The 18422-nt window shown below is 41.3% G+C and overlaps 1 protein-coding gene across 1 annotated transcript; it reads left to right on the plus strand.

Annotated features, from left to right (window-relative positions):
* The first annotated feature begins 39 nt into the window (after nucleotides 1-39).
* duox (dual oxidase) lies at nucleotides 40-15794 on the plus strand. Its single transcript, XM_026175576.1, has 33 exons — nucleotides 40-108; nucleotides 198-281; nucleotides 365-529; nucleotides 1240-1427; nucleotides 1569-1764; nucleotides 3705-3871; nucleotides 4222-4285; nucleotides 4656-4752; nucleotides 4968-5058; nucleotides 6168-6270; nucleotides 6347-6519; nucleotides 6601-6776; nucleotides 6901-7019; nucleotides 7113-7250; nucleotides 7336-7449; nucleotides 7788-7990; nucleotides 8215-8400; nucleotides 8638-8863; nucleotides 10043-10136; nucleotides 10222-10397; nucleotides 10477-10546; nucleotides 10681-10722; nucleotides 11755-11933; nucleotides 12031-12261; nucleotides 12351-12450; nucleotides 12531-12580; nucleotides 12671-12798; nucleotides 12882-13035; nucleotides 13187-13419; nucleotides 13501-13659; nucleotides 13735-13890; nucleotides 15209-15337; nucleotides 15422-15794. Exons 1-33 carry the CDS (start codon nucleotides 42-44, stop codon nucleotides 15542-15544), a joined length of 4581 nt encoding a protein of 1526 aa, XP_026031361.1. The 5' UTR covers nucleotides 40-41; the 3' UTR covers nucleotides 15545-15794.
* Nucleotides 15795-18422: the final 2628 nt, after the last annotated feature.

Raw genomic sequence — 18422 nt, forward strand, 5'->3', positions numbered from 1 at the left:
CTCTTGGCCGAATCCTGCGCTGAGGAGCACCTCTCGCATCAATGGATTTGCGTAAATGGGTTTGGAGTGTGTGTGCTGCGTTTGGCTTGGTGCTCACTGTTAGTGAACGTAAGTAGAAAGGAAAGACCGTGTTTTCAGACTCTTTTAACTTTATTAATGTAAAATAAATTCCAATTTGCTCGACATGTACCGAACAGGTTCGCACTGTGAGATAACCTGGGAGGTTCCTCGCTTTGACGGCTGGTACAACAGTCTGGGATATCCCCGACGCGGAGCTGTCGGTAAGTCAAGGAGTTGCTCAAGTGTGCAGCCGCGGTGAACTCTGCAAACTCTACATCACCGCGCTGTGCTTGTGCTCGCGCAGGTACTCATCTGATGCGCCTCGTGCCCGCGCATTACTCGGACGGAGTCTACCATCCTGTCCAGGAGCCGCTGCTTCCAAACCCCCGCAGACTGAGTAGGCTGCTGGCGGAGGGGCCCTCGGGTCTCCCCTCCACACGCAACCAGACCGTGCTCTCGCTTTTCTTTGGTAAATATAAAGCTATATAAATAATGTAAAATAAAATGGTTCGCTGAGCAAAAGAAGGATACAAAGCACAGATATTACTGACACTGAAACATGGCACGCCTAGAATCCTGACTGGAAATTTACTTGTGCACCTTCAAGGGGGAAACGTTTTAAAAACGTAATTTAGGGCAAATACAGCAAACCTTTCACACATTATGAAGGTCGGATTTGATTGGTGTTTCAGTGTGTGTAGTTTTACGTCTTGTTGACTCTGAAATTAATGTTAATTTAGATCATCCTTCAAAATAAGAGTTCGGAGGCGTTACCAAGATGTCTGCTGAGATAGTGGTGTGCGATACTTCAATTTCGGGTTGGGAAATTGATAACAATTAAATGCATGGCTAGTGTCGCCTATACCAATAACAATACCGATACTTTTAACCGATAAAGGCAACTTATCTAGGGGAGAGGAGTGTGACATGATTCACCGGATGAATCATCATAAATCATCATAAATGTGCAAATTCTGGACACATTTTAATGACCACTGAATCACTGTGAACTTTCCACAGTACTTAGTTAACACAACAAAAAACGCTTTCAGCTTTTCCCTTATTGGACACGTTTAATAAGTTTTACTGTCATCTGAGCGCCTGGTTCACTCTGACAACTGCTAATATATGTAGTACAGTATAAAGCAGGTAAAAGGAAGTTATTTTCCATTTTTTCAGGTTATCATGTTACATTTGAAATTTTTGACTCAAGAACTCCTGGTTGCCCACCTGAGTTCATGCACATCCCAGTCCCAAAAGGTGACCCTGTCTTTGACCCGACCGCCTCCGGGAAAGTCCTCCTGCTCTTCCAAAGAGGACCGTGGGACAAAGAGTCAGGACAAAGTCCCAGTAACCCTCGCATACAGGTACCAATTCTTTCTTGACCATTGTGTTAAGATAGAATTGTGTTGCGTCTAAGGTCTTCAGCGTAAATGTGTCTCTGTGCAAACAGCTGTATGGGCAGTTTTTTCCTGATTTATATGTGACATGCACACTATACAATACAGGTGAACTTGGTGACCGCCTGGATAGATGGTAGCTCCATTTATGGCCCCTCCACTTCCTGGTCCGACTCCCGGAGAAGCTTCTCTGGAGGCCTCCTCACTTCAGGCTCTGAGTGGAACATGCCCAAGAAAGGAGGACGCCAGATGTGGAGCGCTGCTGATCCCTCTACAAGAGAAGCTGTAGCAGAAGGCCTTTATGGTGAAAAAACAAAGTTTTGATAGTGTCAAACACTAATTTCCCATTCGACAAGATCACTAAATATAAATAATATAAAAAAGGAACAAAATTAACCCTCATATGTAATTATAATACTTACATGTAGGAGGACATATAGCATGTAGGGAATAGCTTTTTTAAAACATAATTATTTTCTATAAATGGAGTCTGGGAAGCCCACACAAATAGTATTATTTTACATTTTTTAAATCTTAATTTTGTTTGCAAGAGATAACATTTAGTGTGCCAAAACTTAACAATGCAGTTGCCTATTATCTGAATATTTTCTTCTCCTTAAAAAAAAGTAAGAGGAAGTCATTATATATCGAGACTGATACTGAGGTTTTTCCACATACACTATATGGAAAATATTGGGCCACACCTCTTAAATTCAGGTGTTTTTATTCAATTCAATTCAGTTTTATTTATATAGTGCCATATCACAACAGCAGTCATCTCATGGTGCTTTATATTGTGAGGTAAAGACCCTAGAATGATAGAGAGAAAATCCCAATACTCAAATGACCCACTTTAAAAACGCACTTGGTGACAGTGGGAAGGAAAAACTCCCTTTTAACAGGAAGAAACCACCAGCAGAAACAGGCTCAGGGAAGGGTAGTGATCTGCCACAGCCAGTTGGGGTTAGAGCAGGGATGGGCAATCTCAGTCCACGAGTGCCGGTGTCCCTGCAGGTTTTAGATGTGTCCTCGAACCAACACAGCTGATTTAAATGGCTAAATTAGCTCCTCAACATGTCCTGAAGTTCTCCAGAGGCCTGGTAACGAACTAATCATGTGATTCAGGTGTGTTGACCCAGGGTGAGATCTAAAACCTGCAGGGACACTGGCCCTCGTGGACTGAGATTGCCCACCCCTGCGTTAGAGGGAGACAGGATGACACTGTTATCACCACAGGTGTATAAAATCAAGCACCAGTCATGGAGTCAGCCTTTGTAGACAGTTGTGTAAGATTGGGTCGTTCTGAAGAGCTCACTGGATTTGAGTGTGATACTATAGCAGGATGTCACCATTGCAACAAATTAGGTTGTGAAATTTCTTCCCTGTAGATCTAAGTTCAAGCATTTAGGAACCATAGCAACACAAAACAGCAGACCATGTAAAGTTACAGAGTTGCCAAGTGAGGCAGATAGTGTGGAAAAGTTGCCAACACTCTGCTGGCTCAACAACTGCAGAAGTCTAAACCTTCTCTGCATGAACATCAGCACAAGAATGGTGAGCTGGGAACTTCATGCCATGGGTTTCCATGGCCGAGCAGCCCCTCTAAGTTAAAACTGCAGGTGCCTCAGTACATTTGTCCACACAGTGTATATGTTTTTGTTTTGTAAGCATCACTAAATCATTGTGATTGCACATTATATAAGTCCAAATCACATAACTCTCTTTGTACGCCATGTGGTAATATCCACCCAATCAAGAAAACAAACACCCAAAAAATGTATGCAAATACTTCTTCACCCTCAGTCTGTGTTACAGTCTGCCAGGGTGAGTCAAGGGAGGCCCAGACTGACGTGGGTTATGACTCTGTAGTTGTTTTGTAAATGGCCTGTCACGCCAACCACAGTAAATCCCTTTCTTTATAGCAGAGAAGATGGCATACAGGTGTCATGAAACCAGTGTTTTTGTTGGCTGTCTGGGGAGGATCTTCTCCTTTTGTTGTCACGTCCTTAAAAACAAGTAGCTAAATTATTGTTCTATTAGCAGTCAGAGATCTTGAAAAATCAACACAAAATGAAATGGACACTTGGCTAAAGATGCATGAAATATTAATGATCGTTCGGTTGATTTTTATTTTATAATATTAACTGTAAAGGCAATTTCTGTATATTGTGTTGCGATAATAATGCAAAATGAAATGATGGCAGAGGAGAATTTGCTAGATTTTCTATCTTCTTTTCTGCCCAGAGTTGGGAAATGCCTGGGCTAACGAGAACGTGTTCACAGCAGCAGAGGGGATTATCTGGTTTCGGTACCACAATCATATCGCCTCTAAACTCCACAACAATCACCCAGAGTGGTCAGACGAGGAGCTGTTTCAAAACGCCAGGAAGACCGTTGTGGCCACATTCCAGGTAGATGGAAAAGTCTCCACGTAATCCTCTCGCTGCACAGATGCTGATTTAATTTGCACTCTTGAGAGAAGAAGGTTGCATCAATGCTAGGTGGTCGTTAAAGGCGAATGCATCATCCCTCACTCATTTGATTAGCACTTCTGCTCCCTGCGCAAGCTGTCATGAACCGCAGTGACCATGTCTTGATGTTTTTAGTTGTTTTTAGAACAATAGATCATTCACCCGCAATTAATTATTTTTAAAATGTAAGCTACTGGATTCATCATCACATCAATCTACTGCGTTATGCCTGGTTCATACACAGTTTAAATATAAAAAACTGATGTTTTTCCTGCCTTGTTTCCACACAGAATATAGCTCTCTATGAATGGCTGCCTGCGTACCTTAATGGCAAAAAGCTTCCTCCCTACCCAGGTAAGAATCAGCCAGAGTGCATGTGCATGTAGAAGCAGGGAAGAACAGGTCATGCACCGGTGACCACAAGCCGTGGTGAGGTGAGCCATCGGTGGTGGAGTTTGACAAAAAGTGTGTGCCGTCAGCAAAGCATTAACCCGAGTCTTCTTCTTGTGCTGAATAAGCAGCCACGGCTGAAGAAAGTTAGAAGATAATGGTCAGATGATCCCATCACCTCAGTCGCTTTTTCACTGTTTCTTCTATTCACTGCGTTTGTTGGCTCACTGCGGTAGAAGTTTGCATGCTTGAGGAGTAATTCTCACTCTGTTGTTGTTGCTGTCACTCTTTTTTTCACTTTGTTTTTATTATGTTCTGACTTACATGTATGCAGGTTACCAGAAGTTTGTTGATCCAGGGATCTCACCTGAGTTTCAGGCTGCTGCCATACGGTTTGGTATCACTATGGCTCCACCTGGTGTTTACATGAGGTAATGATTCTTTATTTCCTGGGACCACTGGGAACAGGGGGAATGGGGAACACACCTCTGAAGTTTAAAGAAACATACCACTGCTTCCCATATTTCCTTTGGAGAGAAATAATAAAAGCTCAGTATCCTGCTGTTAATATTGTTAGACAGCATGTAAAACCCTACATCTAGATGCTGTGAGAATAACTGTGCGTTGTCGCTTTGTTTTCCTACAGAAACAGAACCTGCCATTTTCGGGAAATTATCAACATCGATGGGAGCACATCGCCAGCAATGCGCCTTTGTAACAGCTTTTGGAAACGTCAGGTATGTTTTGTTTAGACTGCTGCATTTTATTAAGTTTGCTATAGTGCACCACACGCTTCACCACCAGCTTTCATTTTGATGTTCTTATTTGTATAAAAGATTTTTAGTGAGAGCAGGATCAAAGTAGTTGTTTATTTTTTTTAGTGGAAACACAGAAAGAGACAAATCCCAAGGATGACTGAAAAGATATTTAATCAGTTCAGTTTTATGTAAATGCTGCCAGTTCACTGTAAGAGTTTTATCAAGGTGATTTGAAAAGATAAATAGTGTACAGTATTAGTGATAGAACCCCAGTAATCAAACAGCGTGAGGAAGCACTTGGTGACAGTGTGGAAGAAGAACTCCATTTTGGCTTTTGCCATTGTAACCTGAATGTGACGTGTGTCCCTCTATCTTAATAAAGTGATTTACACTGCTGGCACCAAGTATAACATCTACAATATCTGAATCTAGGGCTTGTATCAAGAATCTTAGACCTAGAGCTTTCCAGTTTAGAATTATCACAGATTCACTCAGATTCACGCTCACTGATCTACTAGGATTGGGAAGGAGACTGGCAGCAGCAAACTCTGTAGGAGTAAATTAAGACCTCCAACCCACACAACACACAGGACCAAAGATTTATGAACCAGAAAATTTGCTTTATCTAAATGTCTTGTTCAGTTCCATTTGGCTTTTTGTTAAAGTAGGAATACTTTCAAGTAAAATAAACAACTCAAATATACCACAAAAATAATTTAGACAACCGAAATGAATGTGAAAACCAGAAAGAAATGAAATAGTTCAACACCCCAAACAAAAAGGAAAAGAAAGGAAAATGTGTTATCAATTAACTATTTATTGGATGTCAACCTTCAGTTTCTTATGATGTCAGTTTAATCAGTTATCAGTTTATCTTGGTCCAAGAACAAAAACCAACCCGAGCCTCTGAGTTTCACCATGACTGGTTAAAGGGTGATGGAAAGAGGGGAGAGAAAAGAAGAGCATAGAGAGGCATTTTTTTCTGTGTACAGTATTGTGCATGTGACAGAATTTAAAGCATGAACTACTATACTATGCACTTCCCATTCCTAGATTTTAAAATGTTTCTATCATTCATTTTTTCCCAGGAAGTTAATATGAAGAAAAGCCAGGATGTAGATGACCTCCTCATGGGAATGGCCTCCCAGATTGCAGAGAGAGAAGATAATATTGTTGTGGAGGACTTGAGAGGTTTTTAATCTTTCTTAATCACTACCCAATAAACAAATAAATATGCAGCGCTCTGATTTTATTTATACTTTGATAGATTTTATGTACGGACCGTTGAGGTTCACCCGGACAGATCTGGTGGCTATGACCATCCAGCGAGGAAGAGACTTTGGTCTACGGAGTTACACTGAGATTAGAAAGGCTCTGGATTTGCCTCCTGTAAACAAATTTGAGGATATTAATCCTGAGCTCAACCACACCAACCCACAGGTACAAATCTGAAAACCAAACACACAGTAAAGAAAGTTGGGCATTAATTCTGGGAATTAAACGAATGTGTTGTTGCAACAGTTGCTCCGCGACATTGCAGAACTGTATGATGGAGACATCTCAAAGCTGGAGCTCTTCCCTGGAGGACTGCTGGAAACTCTTGATGGGCCGGGTCCTGTTTTCTCCGCTATTGTGCTGGATCAGTTTGAGCGTATAAGAAATGGAGACCGCTTTTGGTTTGAGAACAAGCAGAATGGGTAATTTCAGTTTCCTCATACAGTAGAAAGAGAATATTTTATCCTTTACATTTACAAACTTCTGAACAGAAAACTCACTGCATTTGAGTTAGTCGTCTCAGTGTTTTTTTTCTTGGGGTTCCAGTTTGTTTACGGATAAAGAGATCCAAGCGATCCGCAGTGTGACGTATCGTGACGTCCTTATTGCGGTGACAAGTGCAGAGGCCTCACATATACAGAATAACGTGTTCTTCTGGAAGGATGGTACAAATAAATTAAGTCTATGATCAAAAAGTTTCAGTTTTATATATAAATATGTCCTTTAAAAATAAAAAAAGCTCTCTTTGTTGTCATTAGGTGACCCCTGCCCTCAACCCACACAGCTAAATGCATCAATGCTCCATTCTTGCACTAATGCCACAAAACTTGATTACTTTGATGGGAGCAGGGCTGGCTTTGGGATATTTGTTATTGTCATGTTCCTCTTCCCTGTTGGTAAGTATCGTCACGGTCTCGCTGTCTTCTTGCCTGGCAAAAACTCTGATTTGAATGTGAAGCATTTGATTGTTTTCCTTTACAGTGAGTTTTCTGGTGGCCTCTACGGTGGCGTATCTAAGAAAGTATCGCTACAGGAAGTTCCAAAGAAGAAGGAAAGCTGGTGACAGAACAGATGAGCCGGCTGTGGGACTCAGTGGTATGAAATCAAAATAAGATTTAAAAGGAAAAGCTTCAAACGTTATTTATTTGCTGTGTCCATTGTTGGGTTAGATCAATGTCAGTTTATGTCATCAGCTATGATTTATGTCTCATTAAAAAATGAGCCAGTTGTGTGAATATAACTGTAAAAATATGTCATCTAATAATACTAATGAATCTAAGGATATAGTTGACCTTAAACCTACTAGAAACAAGAAAAGCTGGAGATGGTTAAAGAAGTTTTTAGTTTTTCTCTGCTCATGTTCTTTTAGACTCCTCCATATTTTATCCAGAAAGCTATCACAACCTTCATCTCATTCTGCTTATGTTCTCTAGCATACGAGTGGCAGGGTCATAAAAAACAGTTGCAGCCCGTCAGCGTGGAGATCGATGAGAAGCGGAGGCTGCAGGTCTGTGACAGATCTGGAACTGCTCACCGCTGCATCAATCTGCGCAATCAGGACTACCTAGATGTCGTTCTCTCCAACGACTGTCAGCAGAAGGCTCTGCTGCTCAAAGTGCCAAAAGAGTATGACCTGGTGAGTACTGGGATAAGATGGTTTTAAACTATGGATACAGTTGTAATCAGATTACCAAAAACCCAGAAATGCCTCTGCAGCATCTGGTGCAGGCACCAACGTTCTCGCTGACAAAGTGATGCCCCCCCTTTTTTTCCACCTCATCTGGTCCTAGATGCATGCATGCATCACTAAAACCCATTGCTTTTATCACCCTCTTCCTTTTTAAATAATGTTTTACACAGGTGCTGTTTTTTGATGAAGAGGGCAAACGTATGGAATTTGTCAGGCAACTGCGCCCAGAGGTGACAGACGTCAGGCCGGAGGTTAGAGTCAGAGAGATGAGGGAGAAGGGACTGCTGAAGGAGGCTTTGACCAGACAGCAGAGGGCTCAGATTGTTGAAACTTTCATTCGCCACGCTTTCTCCAAGGTACAGTCACCTTCTGGATGTTTATGTCATTCTGTCTCCTGTCACCTGTGGCGGCAGCTTTGTGCTTGGCCGCAAAATGTCGTCAATCCTAGTTGAAGGTCAAATTAGACAGACCACAAACCAACAGAACTAATTGTTGGTCTTGATTGTGATCTCACCTGCCATGACATTATGCTGCTGACGTTTGTGATATTAGTAATGACACTATGGTGACATGTAATAACACTTCCCTCACAGGTCTTGGAAATAGAGAAGTGTGACGCCGGAGACATGAGTGGCATATCCCACAAGAAAGCCAGGGAGGTTCTCCAGTGTGAGCTGACGGCGTTGGAGTTTGCTGATGCACTTGGCCTCAAATCCGATTCCTTATTTGTGGACTCCATGTTTACACTAGCTGATAAAGATGGCAATGGATACCTCTCCTTTCAAGAGTTTCTGGATGTTATTGTTATCTTTATGAAAGGTAAAACTAGTGACTTCAAAGTATGCTCTGCCTTTTAGCCACGGCTCTAAAAGTGCATCTGCAATTTAAATTCTTTCAATAGTAATTAAAAAACAAACAAACTCCAAAACAACAAACAAGAATGGGTTTCCAGAATTTAAAAAAATGCTGGAACAGTATTTAAAGCATCATGAAAAACAGTCCAACTTCAAGTAAAAATGAAGAACATCAGTCACACACATGAAAGCAGTTACACTGTAGGTACACTGCTCCAAAAAATAAAGCAGCACATCTCATTTAGGAATGATAGGATGCCACATTGCATAATGATCAACATACAGAGGGCTGAATTCAAGAGATCCTGGGGGATCTCCTTCCAGATTGACCAAGGCATCACTGAGCTCCTGGACAGTTTGAGGTGCAAACTGGTGTCCCAGAAGTGTTCTACTGGATTTAGCTCAGCCAGTTAATGTGTGCACAGGCCAGCAGAGGTGGACCTGCCACTTCTGGTATTCTATGCTAACTGACAATCGGGCTCCACTGCCAGGAAGTGAACACGGGAGCCTGTGAGGATGTTGGGCCCTCAGACCACCCTCATAAAGTCTATATGTGATTGTTTGGACAGGGACGTTCACACCACTGGCCTGCTGGTTGTCATTTTCTTGCTCTGGCAGCGCTCATCCAGCTCCTTTTTGCACAAAGGAGCAGATACTGATCCCGCTGATGGGTTAAGAAACTTCTACGGCCCTGTCCAGCTTTCTGCCCGTTTCCTGGAATCTCCTCCATTGTCTTGAGACTGTGCTGGGTGAAGTAGTAAACTTTCTAGTAATGGCACATATGTCATCCTGGAGGAGCTGAACTACATGTGCAACCTCTGTAGGGTTCAGGTATCGCCTTGTGCTACCAGTAGTTACACTGACTATAGCCAAATGCAAAGGTTGTGAATAAAAAGTCCGAAAACAACCACCTAAATCATTCCTGTTTTGGGGGTTGTTTCATTGCTGCCTCTCTGGTGCACCTGTTAACTCCAAAGAAACTGAAACTGATTAACAAGCCCCTCTGCTACTTAACTGACCAGATCAATATCCCAGAAGTTTAACTGACCTGATGCTGTACTTTGAAAAGACTTCCTTTAAATTTTTTTGTTTTGATTGATAGACATTTAAATTCTGATGTCTGATGATATGTGTATGTGTTCAGGGTCTCCAGAGGAAAAGTCCAAACTCATGTTTTCTATGAACGACATTGGCGAAACTGGTTTCTTATCAAAAGAAGAATTTGCCAGGATGCTCAGGTTTGGTCTTTCCCTTTTTTTACGAGTGCACCACATTTATTCTGTGTGTTTTATTTGTCATTTTCAACCTTTTGATGAATTGCAGGTCTTTCATAGAAATCTCCAACGGTGCTCTTTCAAAGAGTCAGGCAGAGGACGGCATCAAGGCCATGATGCAGGCCGCGGGCTTTGATGACAAGGAGAAAATCTCGTGGGAGGACTTTCATTTTCTGCTGCGGGATCACGAGAAGGAGCTGCAGTTTGCTCAGCTCAATGTCAAAGGTTGGAGAAAGTTTTGTTTAAGAGCATCCTCATTTTTCTGACCTTGTCTGATGCAGTTGTGTGTCTGGCATGTGCACAGGGATGGAGAAACAGGGGAAGAAGAAGCTGAGTCGAGACCAGAGAGTGTCCTTCATTTGTCCGGCAAACAGGTGAGAAAACTGGATGCCATAACTCATTCACATCAAAAATGTTTGCAATACTTAAGACAAAAATCCAGGATTATTTCTTTCTTTTATCCAGCTTGTATTTCTATGATGTTCAATATTGTTTTGCTTTTTTTTAGCAGTCACAAGACAGACGGACCAGAGATACGCAAACGGAAAAGGTATGGTTTCTTTAAGTTCTTTAAAGAATGAAAATTATGAATACCGAGAAAGACAAAAGTCTACCACAGCTTTAAATAAAACCATACTTGGTGTGTGAAGTGTATTTACAAGACAACCTAAATGCAAAACCAAAGGTGAGCCTTAATTAGGCTGATGAAGTTCAACAATCAAAGTAAACAAGTAGAAAACAAACTAAAGGAAAATGGGGCAAAACTTAAAAAAAGGCGTAAGCCTAAGTTGCAGAAGATGCTGTGAGTGACAAAGACAAGGCCCAATCACATTGAAGGACTGATGGACACACAGAATAAGTACACACAGACAAAGACGGGAAGTGAAAACAAAAGAAGGCACACAAGAAAAGTAGTCTTCAAAGTAAGACGTGAAAAATTTTAAAGAGAGACATCGGCTGCTTGTCACTATGCTAACAAGTCTCCTGGCTTCCTTCACTTGGATCCTTTCCTTGCATTTCAACTCCACTCAGCAAGCATGTGAAAGAAAGAAAGAAAGAAAGAAAGAAAGAAAGAAAGAAAGAAAGAAAGAAAGAAAGAAAGAAAGAAAGAAAGAAAGAAAGAAAGAAAGAAAGAAAGAAAGAAAGAAAGAAAGAAAGAAAGAAAGAAAGTGAGGAAGGGACAGCCCGAGCTGCCAGTTGAATCCTTGCTTGTGTAGTGTTAGTCTTATACATCACTGAGGTGTGCCCTGCTGCACACCTGAATCACCTTTCAAATCCACAAGTAAACACAATGCCTGACAATGTAACTGTGTGTTGGTTGTAAAAATATAAAAACAAATTGGTGCTTTTTATGATGCTGCAACACTTTGAAGTTAGATTAACCCACCTACTTAAGTGTGCTAGATTAATGACACACATTCTAGGTGGGGCAGCAGTTAGCAGTGTTGCCTCACAGCAGGAAACGTTCCACCAGCTGGGTGGGACCTTTTTCTGTGGTGTTTGCATGTTTTCTGTTTTCTTTTTGCATCTGTTTTAACACTTAGATTGGGAAACAAAATGTAACAGGTTCAACTGTTTTCAGGTTAAACGTCCATACTCCAAATGTCTATGTGAAGCCAAAGCGCGAGAAGTACATAAAGAACCCGGTCCAGCAGAAAATCCAGCAGTTCAAACGTTTCGTTGAGAATTATCGGCGTCACATTGTGTGCTTCATCATCGTGTACGGCATCACAGCTGGTGTTGCACTTGAAAGATGTTACTGTGAGTGGAAATCTTCCTTGTGTGTCCCCACTGCATCACAGCCCCGTAGCATGTTCATTTCCCCCCCATCTAATCTGAATACAATTACTGTGCGCAGACTATGGCTTGCAGTCTGTATCTACAGGTGTCCCCGAGACATCCATGGTGGGTATCATCGTGTCCCGTGGTTCAGCCGCTGCCATCTCCTTTCTGTTTCCTTACATGCTTCTCACCGTGTGTCGCAACCTCATCACGCTCTGCCGAGAGACCTTCCTGAATCGATACATCCCCTTTGACGCTGCCATTGACTTTCATCGCTTTATGGCCATGAGTGCCATCATCCTCTCAAGTCGGTATTTATGGGAAGGATGGTCACGATTTGATGTTTGGTGATATAAATATTCATGTGGTGCTCACTGTTTTCTGTTTTCATTACAGTTGTTCACAGTTTGGGCCACGTGGTCAACATCTACGTCTTCTCCGTCAGCGACCTTAACATCCTATCTTGTCTCTTCCCAAAAGTCGTATCAAACAACGGGTAAGACTTCAAACGAAACCTTAGATGTTGCAGATTTTGGAATTTTATCCCAGTTTATGTTTGGCGTGTTTTCCTTTTAGGTCTGAACTTCCTCCCAAGTGGTACTGGTGGTTCTTTCAAACTGTTCCAGGTATGCTATGAAATAGTTGATTACAGACATGCTGCAGTATTACTTTTTTAATAATTAATTTGCTTGCTCTGCATTTTTCTTTTCTTATAGGAATGACTGGGGTCTTGCTTCTCTTTGCGTTCGCATTCATGTACGTTTTTGCCTCACACTATTTCCGTCGCATCAGTTTTCGTGCATTTTGGATCACCCATTACCTCTATGTTGCCGTGTACATTCTTGTAAGTACTATTTGGGTTTAAAGCGCACAACTGAGACAGTTTTGAACAGCGGTGTGATACCAGCTTTGGTTTTGTCCTGACAGACAGTTATTCATGGCAGTTTCGCTCTGCTTCAAGAGCCTCGTTTCCACATCTACCTCATCCCACCTGGCCTGCTCTTCCTCCTGGACAAACTAATCAGCCTGAGTAGGAAGAAGGTGGAGATCCCGGTTATCAGAGCTGAGCTGCTGCCATCAGGTGACCCTTTCGGGAGATTAAACATGGCTTTTCTCTATTAAATGGCTCATTGTTCTGTCTCGACCTGATTTCAATCTCTGCTAATGAAAATGTTGCATTGTCTTCACTGAAATCATGCAATGTGTTTGTGCATGACTTATCCTACCTGCAGGTGTGACACATCTGGAATTCAAGCGGCCACAGGGCTTTGTTTACCGTTCGGGCCAGTGGGTTCGCATAGCATGTCTGATGTTGGGCACGGATGAGTACCACCCATTCACTCTCACATCAGCTCCTCACGAAGAGACGTTGAGCCTGCACATCCGAGCTGTGGGGCCGTGGACCAGCCAGCTCAGAGAGCTCTACACCGAGGAAAACCTGCTGGAGCTTGGAGCTTTTCCAAAGGTAGGTTGTTTTTGCATGTGGTTTCATCTGAATCTCAGTTATTTTCATGGCACTGGTATTCATCTTTCACTTCACCCTAAGCTGTACTTGGATGGACCTTTTGGCGAGGGCCATCAGGAGTGGATTGACTTTGAGGTGTCTGTTCTGGTGGGAGGAGGGATTGGAGTCACCCCGTTCACTTCAATTCTCAAAGACCTGGTGTTCAAGTCCTCTGTCAAGTCCAAGGTTTTGTGCAAAAAAGTGAGTCCTGAATGAAACAACCAGAAACACATTTTATCTTGAAATTCTCCTCCTAACAGTCCTGTACTTTTTCAGGTTTACTTCATCTGGGTGACACGGACACAGCGTCAGTTTGAGTGGGTGTCAGACATCATCAGGGAGGTGGAAGAAATGGACACTCAGGATCTGGTGTCGGTCCACACTTATATCACTCAGGTGGCTGAAAAGTTCGACCTCCGCACGACCATGCTGGTAAGATCTGCAGTCACCATTTCAAAGTATCACATGAAATAGAGAGTGTAGTGAAATGTATTTAAACCTTTATCAAACAATTAAATCAATATTTGTATTAAAGGGATTGTTTAGGACAGTGGTGTTCAAATCTAGGCCTCGAGGGCCGGTGTCCTGCAGGTTTTAGATGTGTCCTTGATCCATCGCAGCTGATTTAAATGGCTAAATGACCTCCTCAACATGTCTTGAAGTTCTCCAGAGGCCTGTTAATGAACTAATCATTTGATTCAGGTGTGTTGACCCAGGGTGAGATCTAAAACCTGCAGGACACCGGCCCTCGAGGCCTGGAGTTGGCCAAACCTGGTTTAGGATACCAAATGCCTTGATGAGAGTTAGATGACAAGATTCATGTCACTCGCCTTCTAACAAGGAAGCTAACCTGTGCAAAACATCTGTAAAGCTGGCTATTAAACACATTACATCTTATTTGTCTAATTTTGATAAAACCTTTACTGATTTCTTAGCAGAATCGCTTTCATGGGCACGATTAGAATTTGCTTTGTTCCTATTGAACAGTCAGAGCAAGTGCTCCTTTGAAACCACTTTTTACAGGTCGAACAAATAGAATAGAGCACATGACTGAGTTTCACGGGCTGTTTTCCCTGGTTTCCAGACTTTTAGCTGAAGTTTTGAGTCATCCATTAATTAGAAAGCTCCTCCATTTAGCATGTCAAAAAGTGTCCTTAGGCAATATACCGGTGCCCTCGGTGCATCTCTTAGAGTGTGAAAAATGATATCATGCATAGAGTATAGATCTGTTTGAATCCCACTCGTAGTACAAAAGTATGCAAATTTATTGTAATTACCCAAACCGCTATCAATCTTCCCATGTGAGGAAAGTTAATAAGTGGGCTAACATTAAACAACCAGAGACTTGGTGTTTTAATGGTCACGGGTCACAAAACTAGAGAACCAAAGAAAACAAGATTAACAGCCAAACAGAAACATAAAGGGAGTAGTATCCCTGAACCTGGTGTATGTTTCTGTAAACATGTAAGACTGACATCTTGCTTAGTTTTCAGAGTTTGGTGAGTGTCTTAAACAGCAGGATACTACAGGACCGCTGCAATCAGTGTAGAAAACAAAAACAACAAGCTACAATGAACCTGTAATTGAAAGCTCCACTAGAATGAGACACAGGAAGGCTGCTGAGACTGAATCCCAGCTGCCCTGAAATGCAGTCTAACGACACTTTTGAAGCAAATGAAGTGATAACTCTTGTCAGGATTCACATGAGTACTGTACTCACTAATGAATTTCCCCATCTTTGTGTGTGCAGTACGTGTGTGAGCGCCATTTTCAAAAAGTGTGGAACCGCAGCCTCTTCACCGGCCTCAGGTCCGTCACCCACTTTGGCCGCCCGCCCTTCGTCTCCTTTTTTAGCTCCCTGCAGGAGGTTCATCCAGAGGTCAGGCCTTCATCCGTCCTTATTTACCCGACGGAGGACATGAGTGGATTATTCTAACGTCTGAATTTGTATCATTTTCTTTAGGTGGGTAAAATTGGAGTGTTCAGCTGTGGTCCTCCAGGACTGACCAAAAATGTGGAGAAAGCTTGCCAGCAGATGAACAAGAGGGATCAGGCCCATTTTATACATCACTATGAAAACTTCTAACTTATTTACAGAAAGAACAAAACTAGCCATGTTTATGTGTTAAGAATAGAGAGTGGTAGAGCCATTTTGGTAGACTCTAGTTTTTATTTTAATTACTTGAATTACTTGAAGGATACAACCTGATACATTTTAATCCAATCATAAACATCATTGTAGAATCAATAAGGGTATATCTTGTGAGAAATAATGTACCTATAATTTGTCAAATCATTTTTATTCATTGTGAATCTTGTGAGTGTTTTTATCTGAAGTGTACGGCCGGTTTATATTGTTGATTTCTTGCTTTATTGTATCTGTATAACTTTGAGAAATAAACAAACATTTTACATTAAAAATCTGGAGGGTTTTGTGCTGCTTTTGGCTCCTTCTGCAAGCTTTTGGACTAAACATTCATTTCAATAACCAAAACTCCTAAAATGGATTTGCTGGTTGAGCGGTAAGCCAAACAAGCCTCACTGCACTAAACAGTGGATTGCATTTATTTATTGCTTATAAAACACACTTAAGATCAGATGGGTGGATGCACGGGTATCATAAAGTTCTAGTTTAACTTTAAGCACGAGATACAAGCTGACGTGAACACAAAAACACTTAAATGCATTTTGCACTGGTAAATGTTTTACTTGGCTGGCACAGGTGGTAGGAAAACACAGAGGATTTACTGTAACTGTGTGTGTTGTTTAGCTAAACCTCTCTGCTGGTGCATAACAGTCAAGAATATTTCACCAAGGCTCTGAAGCATGACTGGGTCTAATGATTGCTGTTCTTCACCTTGCACACAGTTTCACAAATTGAAACTATTGTCCAGCTTGATGCATCTGATCTGACAGACACTGAGAAGCTTCACTGGAGCAGCTGAGGTGAAAGGCCTTAAGAGTTTCTGAGCAGCACTAATGAGGAAGACATGGTCTTTGAAGTAATATGGATTTTGTGCCTCTGGGTCAATTTTATTTCAAAGCAGTTCATAACAACAGTTGTCCTGAGGTGCTTTTTGTTTTAAGGTAAAGACTGTAATTTTAGGGGGACAACCCCAACTGTCAGACCATTTACCATTTGGCAGAGCTGAGAAGGAAGAACTCATTTTTTAAATGTTTATTTATAACATTTAGAAAGAACTCCTTTTTAACAGGAGAAAACTTCCAGGAGAAGCAGGCTCAGGGTTATTCAAATACATCAGTTGGTGGGTTAGTCTCAAGAAAGAAAAGGAGAGCAGAGAGACAAAAGTTAGTGACACACAAAAGTGGCACATAACCACACAGGGAGTCAAGAGAGGGCATCAGAGAGAAAATGCTCAGTGCATTGTTGGGAAATTAGTGCAACAGCCTGAGACTACTGCAGCACGCCTAAGGCAAGGTTCAGGGTCACTGGATCCTGGAACTGTAAGGTTTAACAAAAAAAAAGAAAATTTAAACTCTAATCCTTAAAATAGAGATAGTGTTCGTGTCCTGAGCCCAGAGTGGAAGCTGATTGCATAGTAGAGTCAACTAAAAAATCATCCTCCCAGTCTCTAAGAAGCACAAGTAAGCCACAGTGAAGGTAATCTAAGAGCAAAGATTAGGATTATATGGCCCTTCACAGGCCTGACAAGGATTTCATAAACATCTTTATGAACATAAACATCTTTACTGTGGATGACTACAACACTGCGGGTCAACTGATTTCAAAAGGTTCAGAGTTTTATTGTGACACTTACTAATCTTATGTTGCCATATTTAGAGTACTGTGTGGAAGTCTGGGGTAATACATACGAAACTTTACTTCAACTCTCACGTAAACTTTAGGGAAAAAAAGCAATCGGGATCATGTATCAAGCCAGAATTTAGAAACCACACTAACATTTTGTTTTCAAAGTCAAAAACCTTGAAGTTCATGAAACTCATGAAATAAATTAAAAATTAAATTAAAGAAAGAAGAAAAGAAAATTAAATTTAATGCTGATATAATTGACCATTTTATATGTGAGTATATTGGTTTATTTCATTTTATATGTCCGAAATAGTTGTCATCATCATTCTCATCGTCTCGTCTCTGACATCTGCTCTCCGTCCTATAACACTTAAAAAGACTAAAATTAGCAAATGAATAGAATCTAAACTAAAACTAAACATTTTCAAACCCTGAAACCTGCACTGGAGACTAATGGAAATGAAACTGAGATTGAAACTAAATGTCAAAATAAAATAAAATAAAAGTTCACACTGATTTGAAAATGCAAAAGCTACAATAACTCGGTCACTGGCTTCCTTGGGAGATAAAAGGTTATCTAAAGAAATCATTTGGAAGTTTATTGCGCCAATCAGGAGACAAGGAAGCAAAGTTACATTGCTGGGAAACTGTTTGCAAGACGCAGTATATAAATTCTTACTTGGAAACACCTGTAGAGAATATATGAGAAGCAAGAGGTGAACATTTCCTTGTTTTTATAATGTGTAAAGATCACATGAGTCATTACTCATTGTCACAAAGAGCGTCTCACGCTATTAGAATTATTCTGTAGAACAAAGGTGACACAGGAGGTCATTCTGCTGTTTACTCCTTCATATCAGCACCTATCAGCATCTTTAATGCAGTGGCTCAATTTTCCTACTGCTGACTATAATGTAATTTATTTGAGTTACTCTGATACGTTTCCCTGTTCTCTGAAATACTTACAGTAATAAATACAGTAAGCATGGTTACAACTGTTATACTCGAAGACCGCTGGCTTACAGTACAACTTCCACAAACGTCCCAAGGATGTGCCATACCCTTAATTTATCATCATGCCTTTGTCACCTACATTCACTCATTTTAAAATTTCAAAATTTAGTGTTACGGCAGGGTGCGCCGGAGTGTTTAGATTTCAGGACCCAGATGCAGAGAGAGAGGTGTTACAGGA

This window comes from Astatotilapia calliptera, chromosome 7 (genome assembly GCF_900246225.1).
Source record: "Astatotilapia calliptera chromosome 7, fAstCal1.2, whole genome shotgun sequence".
NCBI classification, from domain to species: domain Eukaryota; kingdom Metazoa; phylum Chordata; class Actinopteri; order Cichliformes; family Cichlidae; genus Astatotilapia; species Astatotilapia calliptera.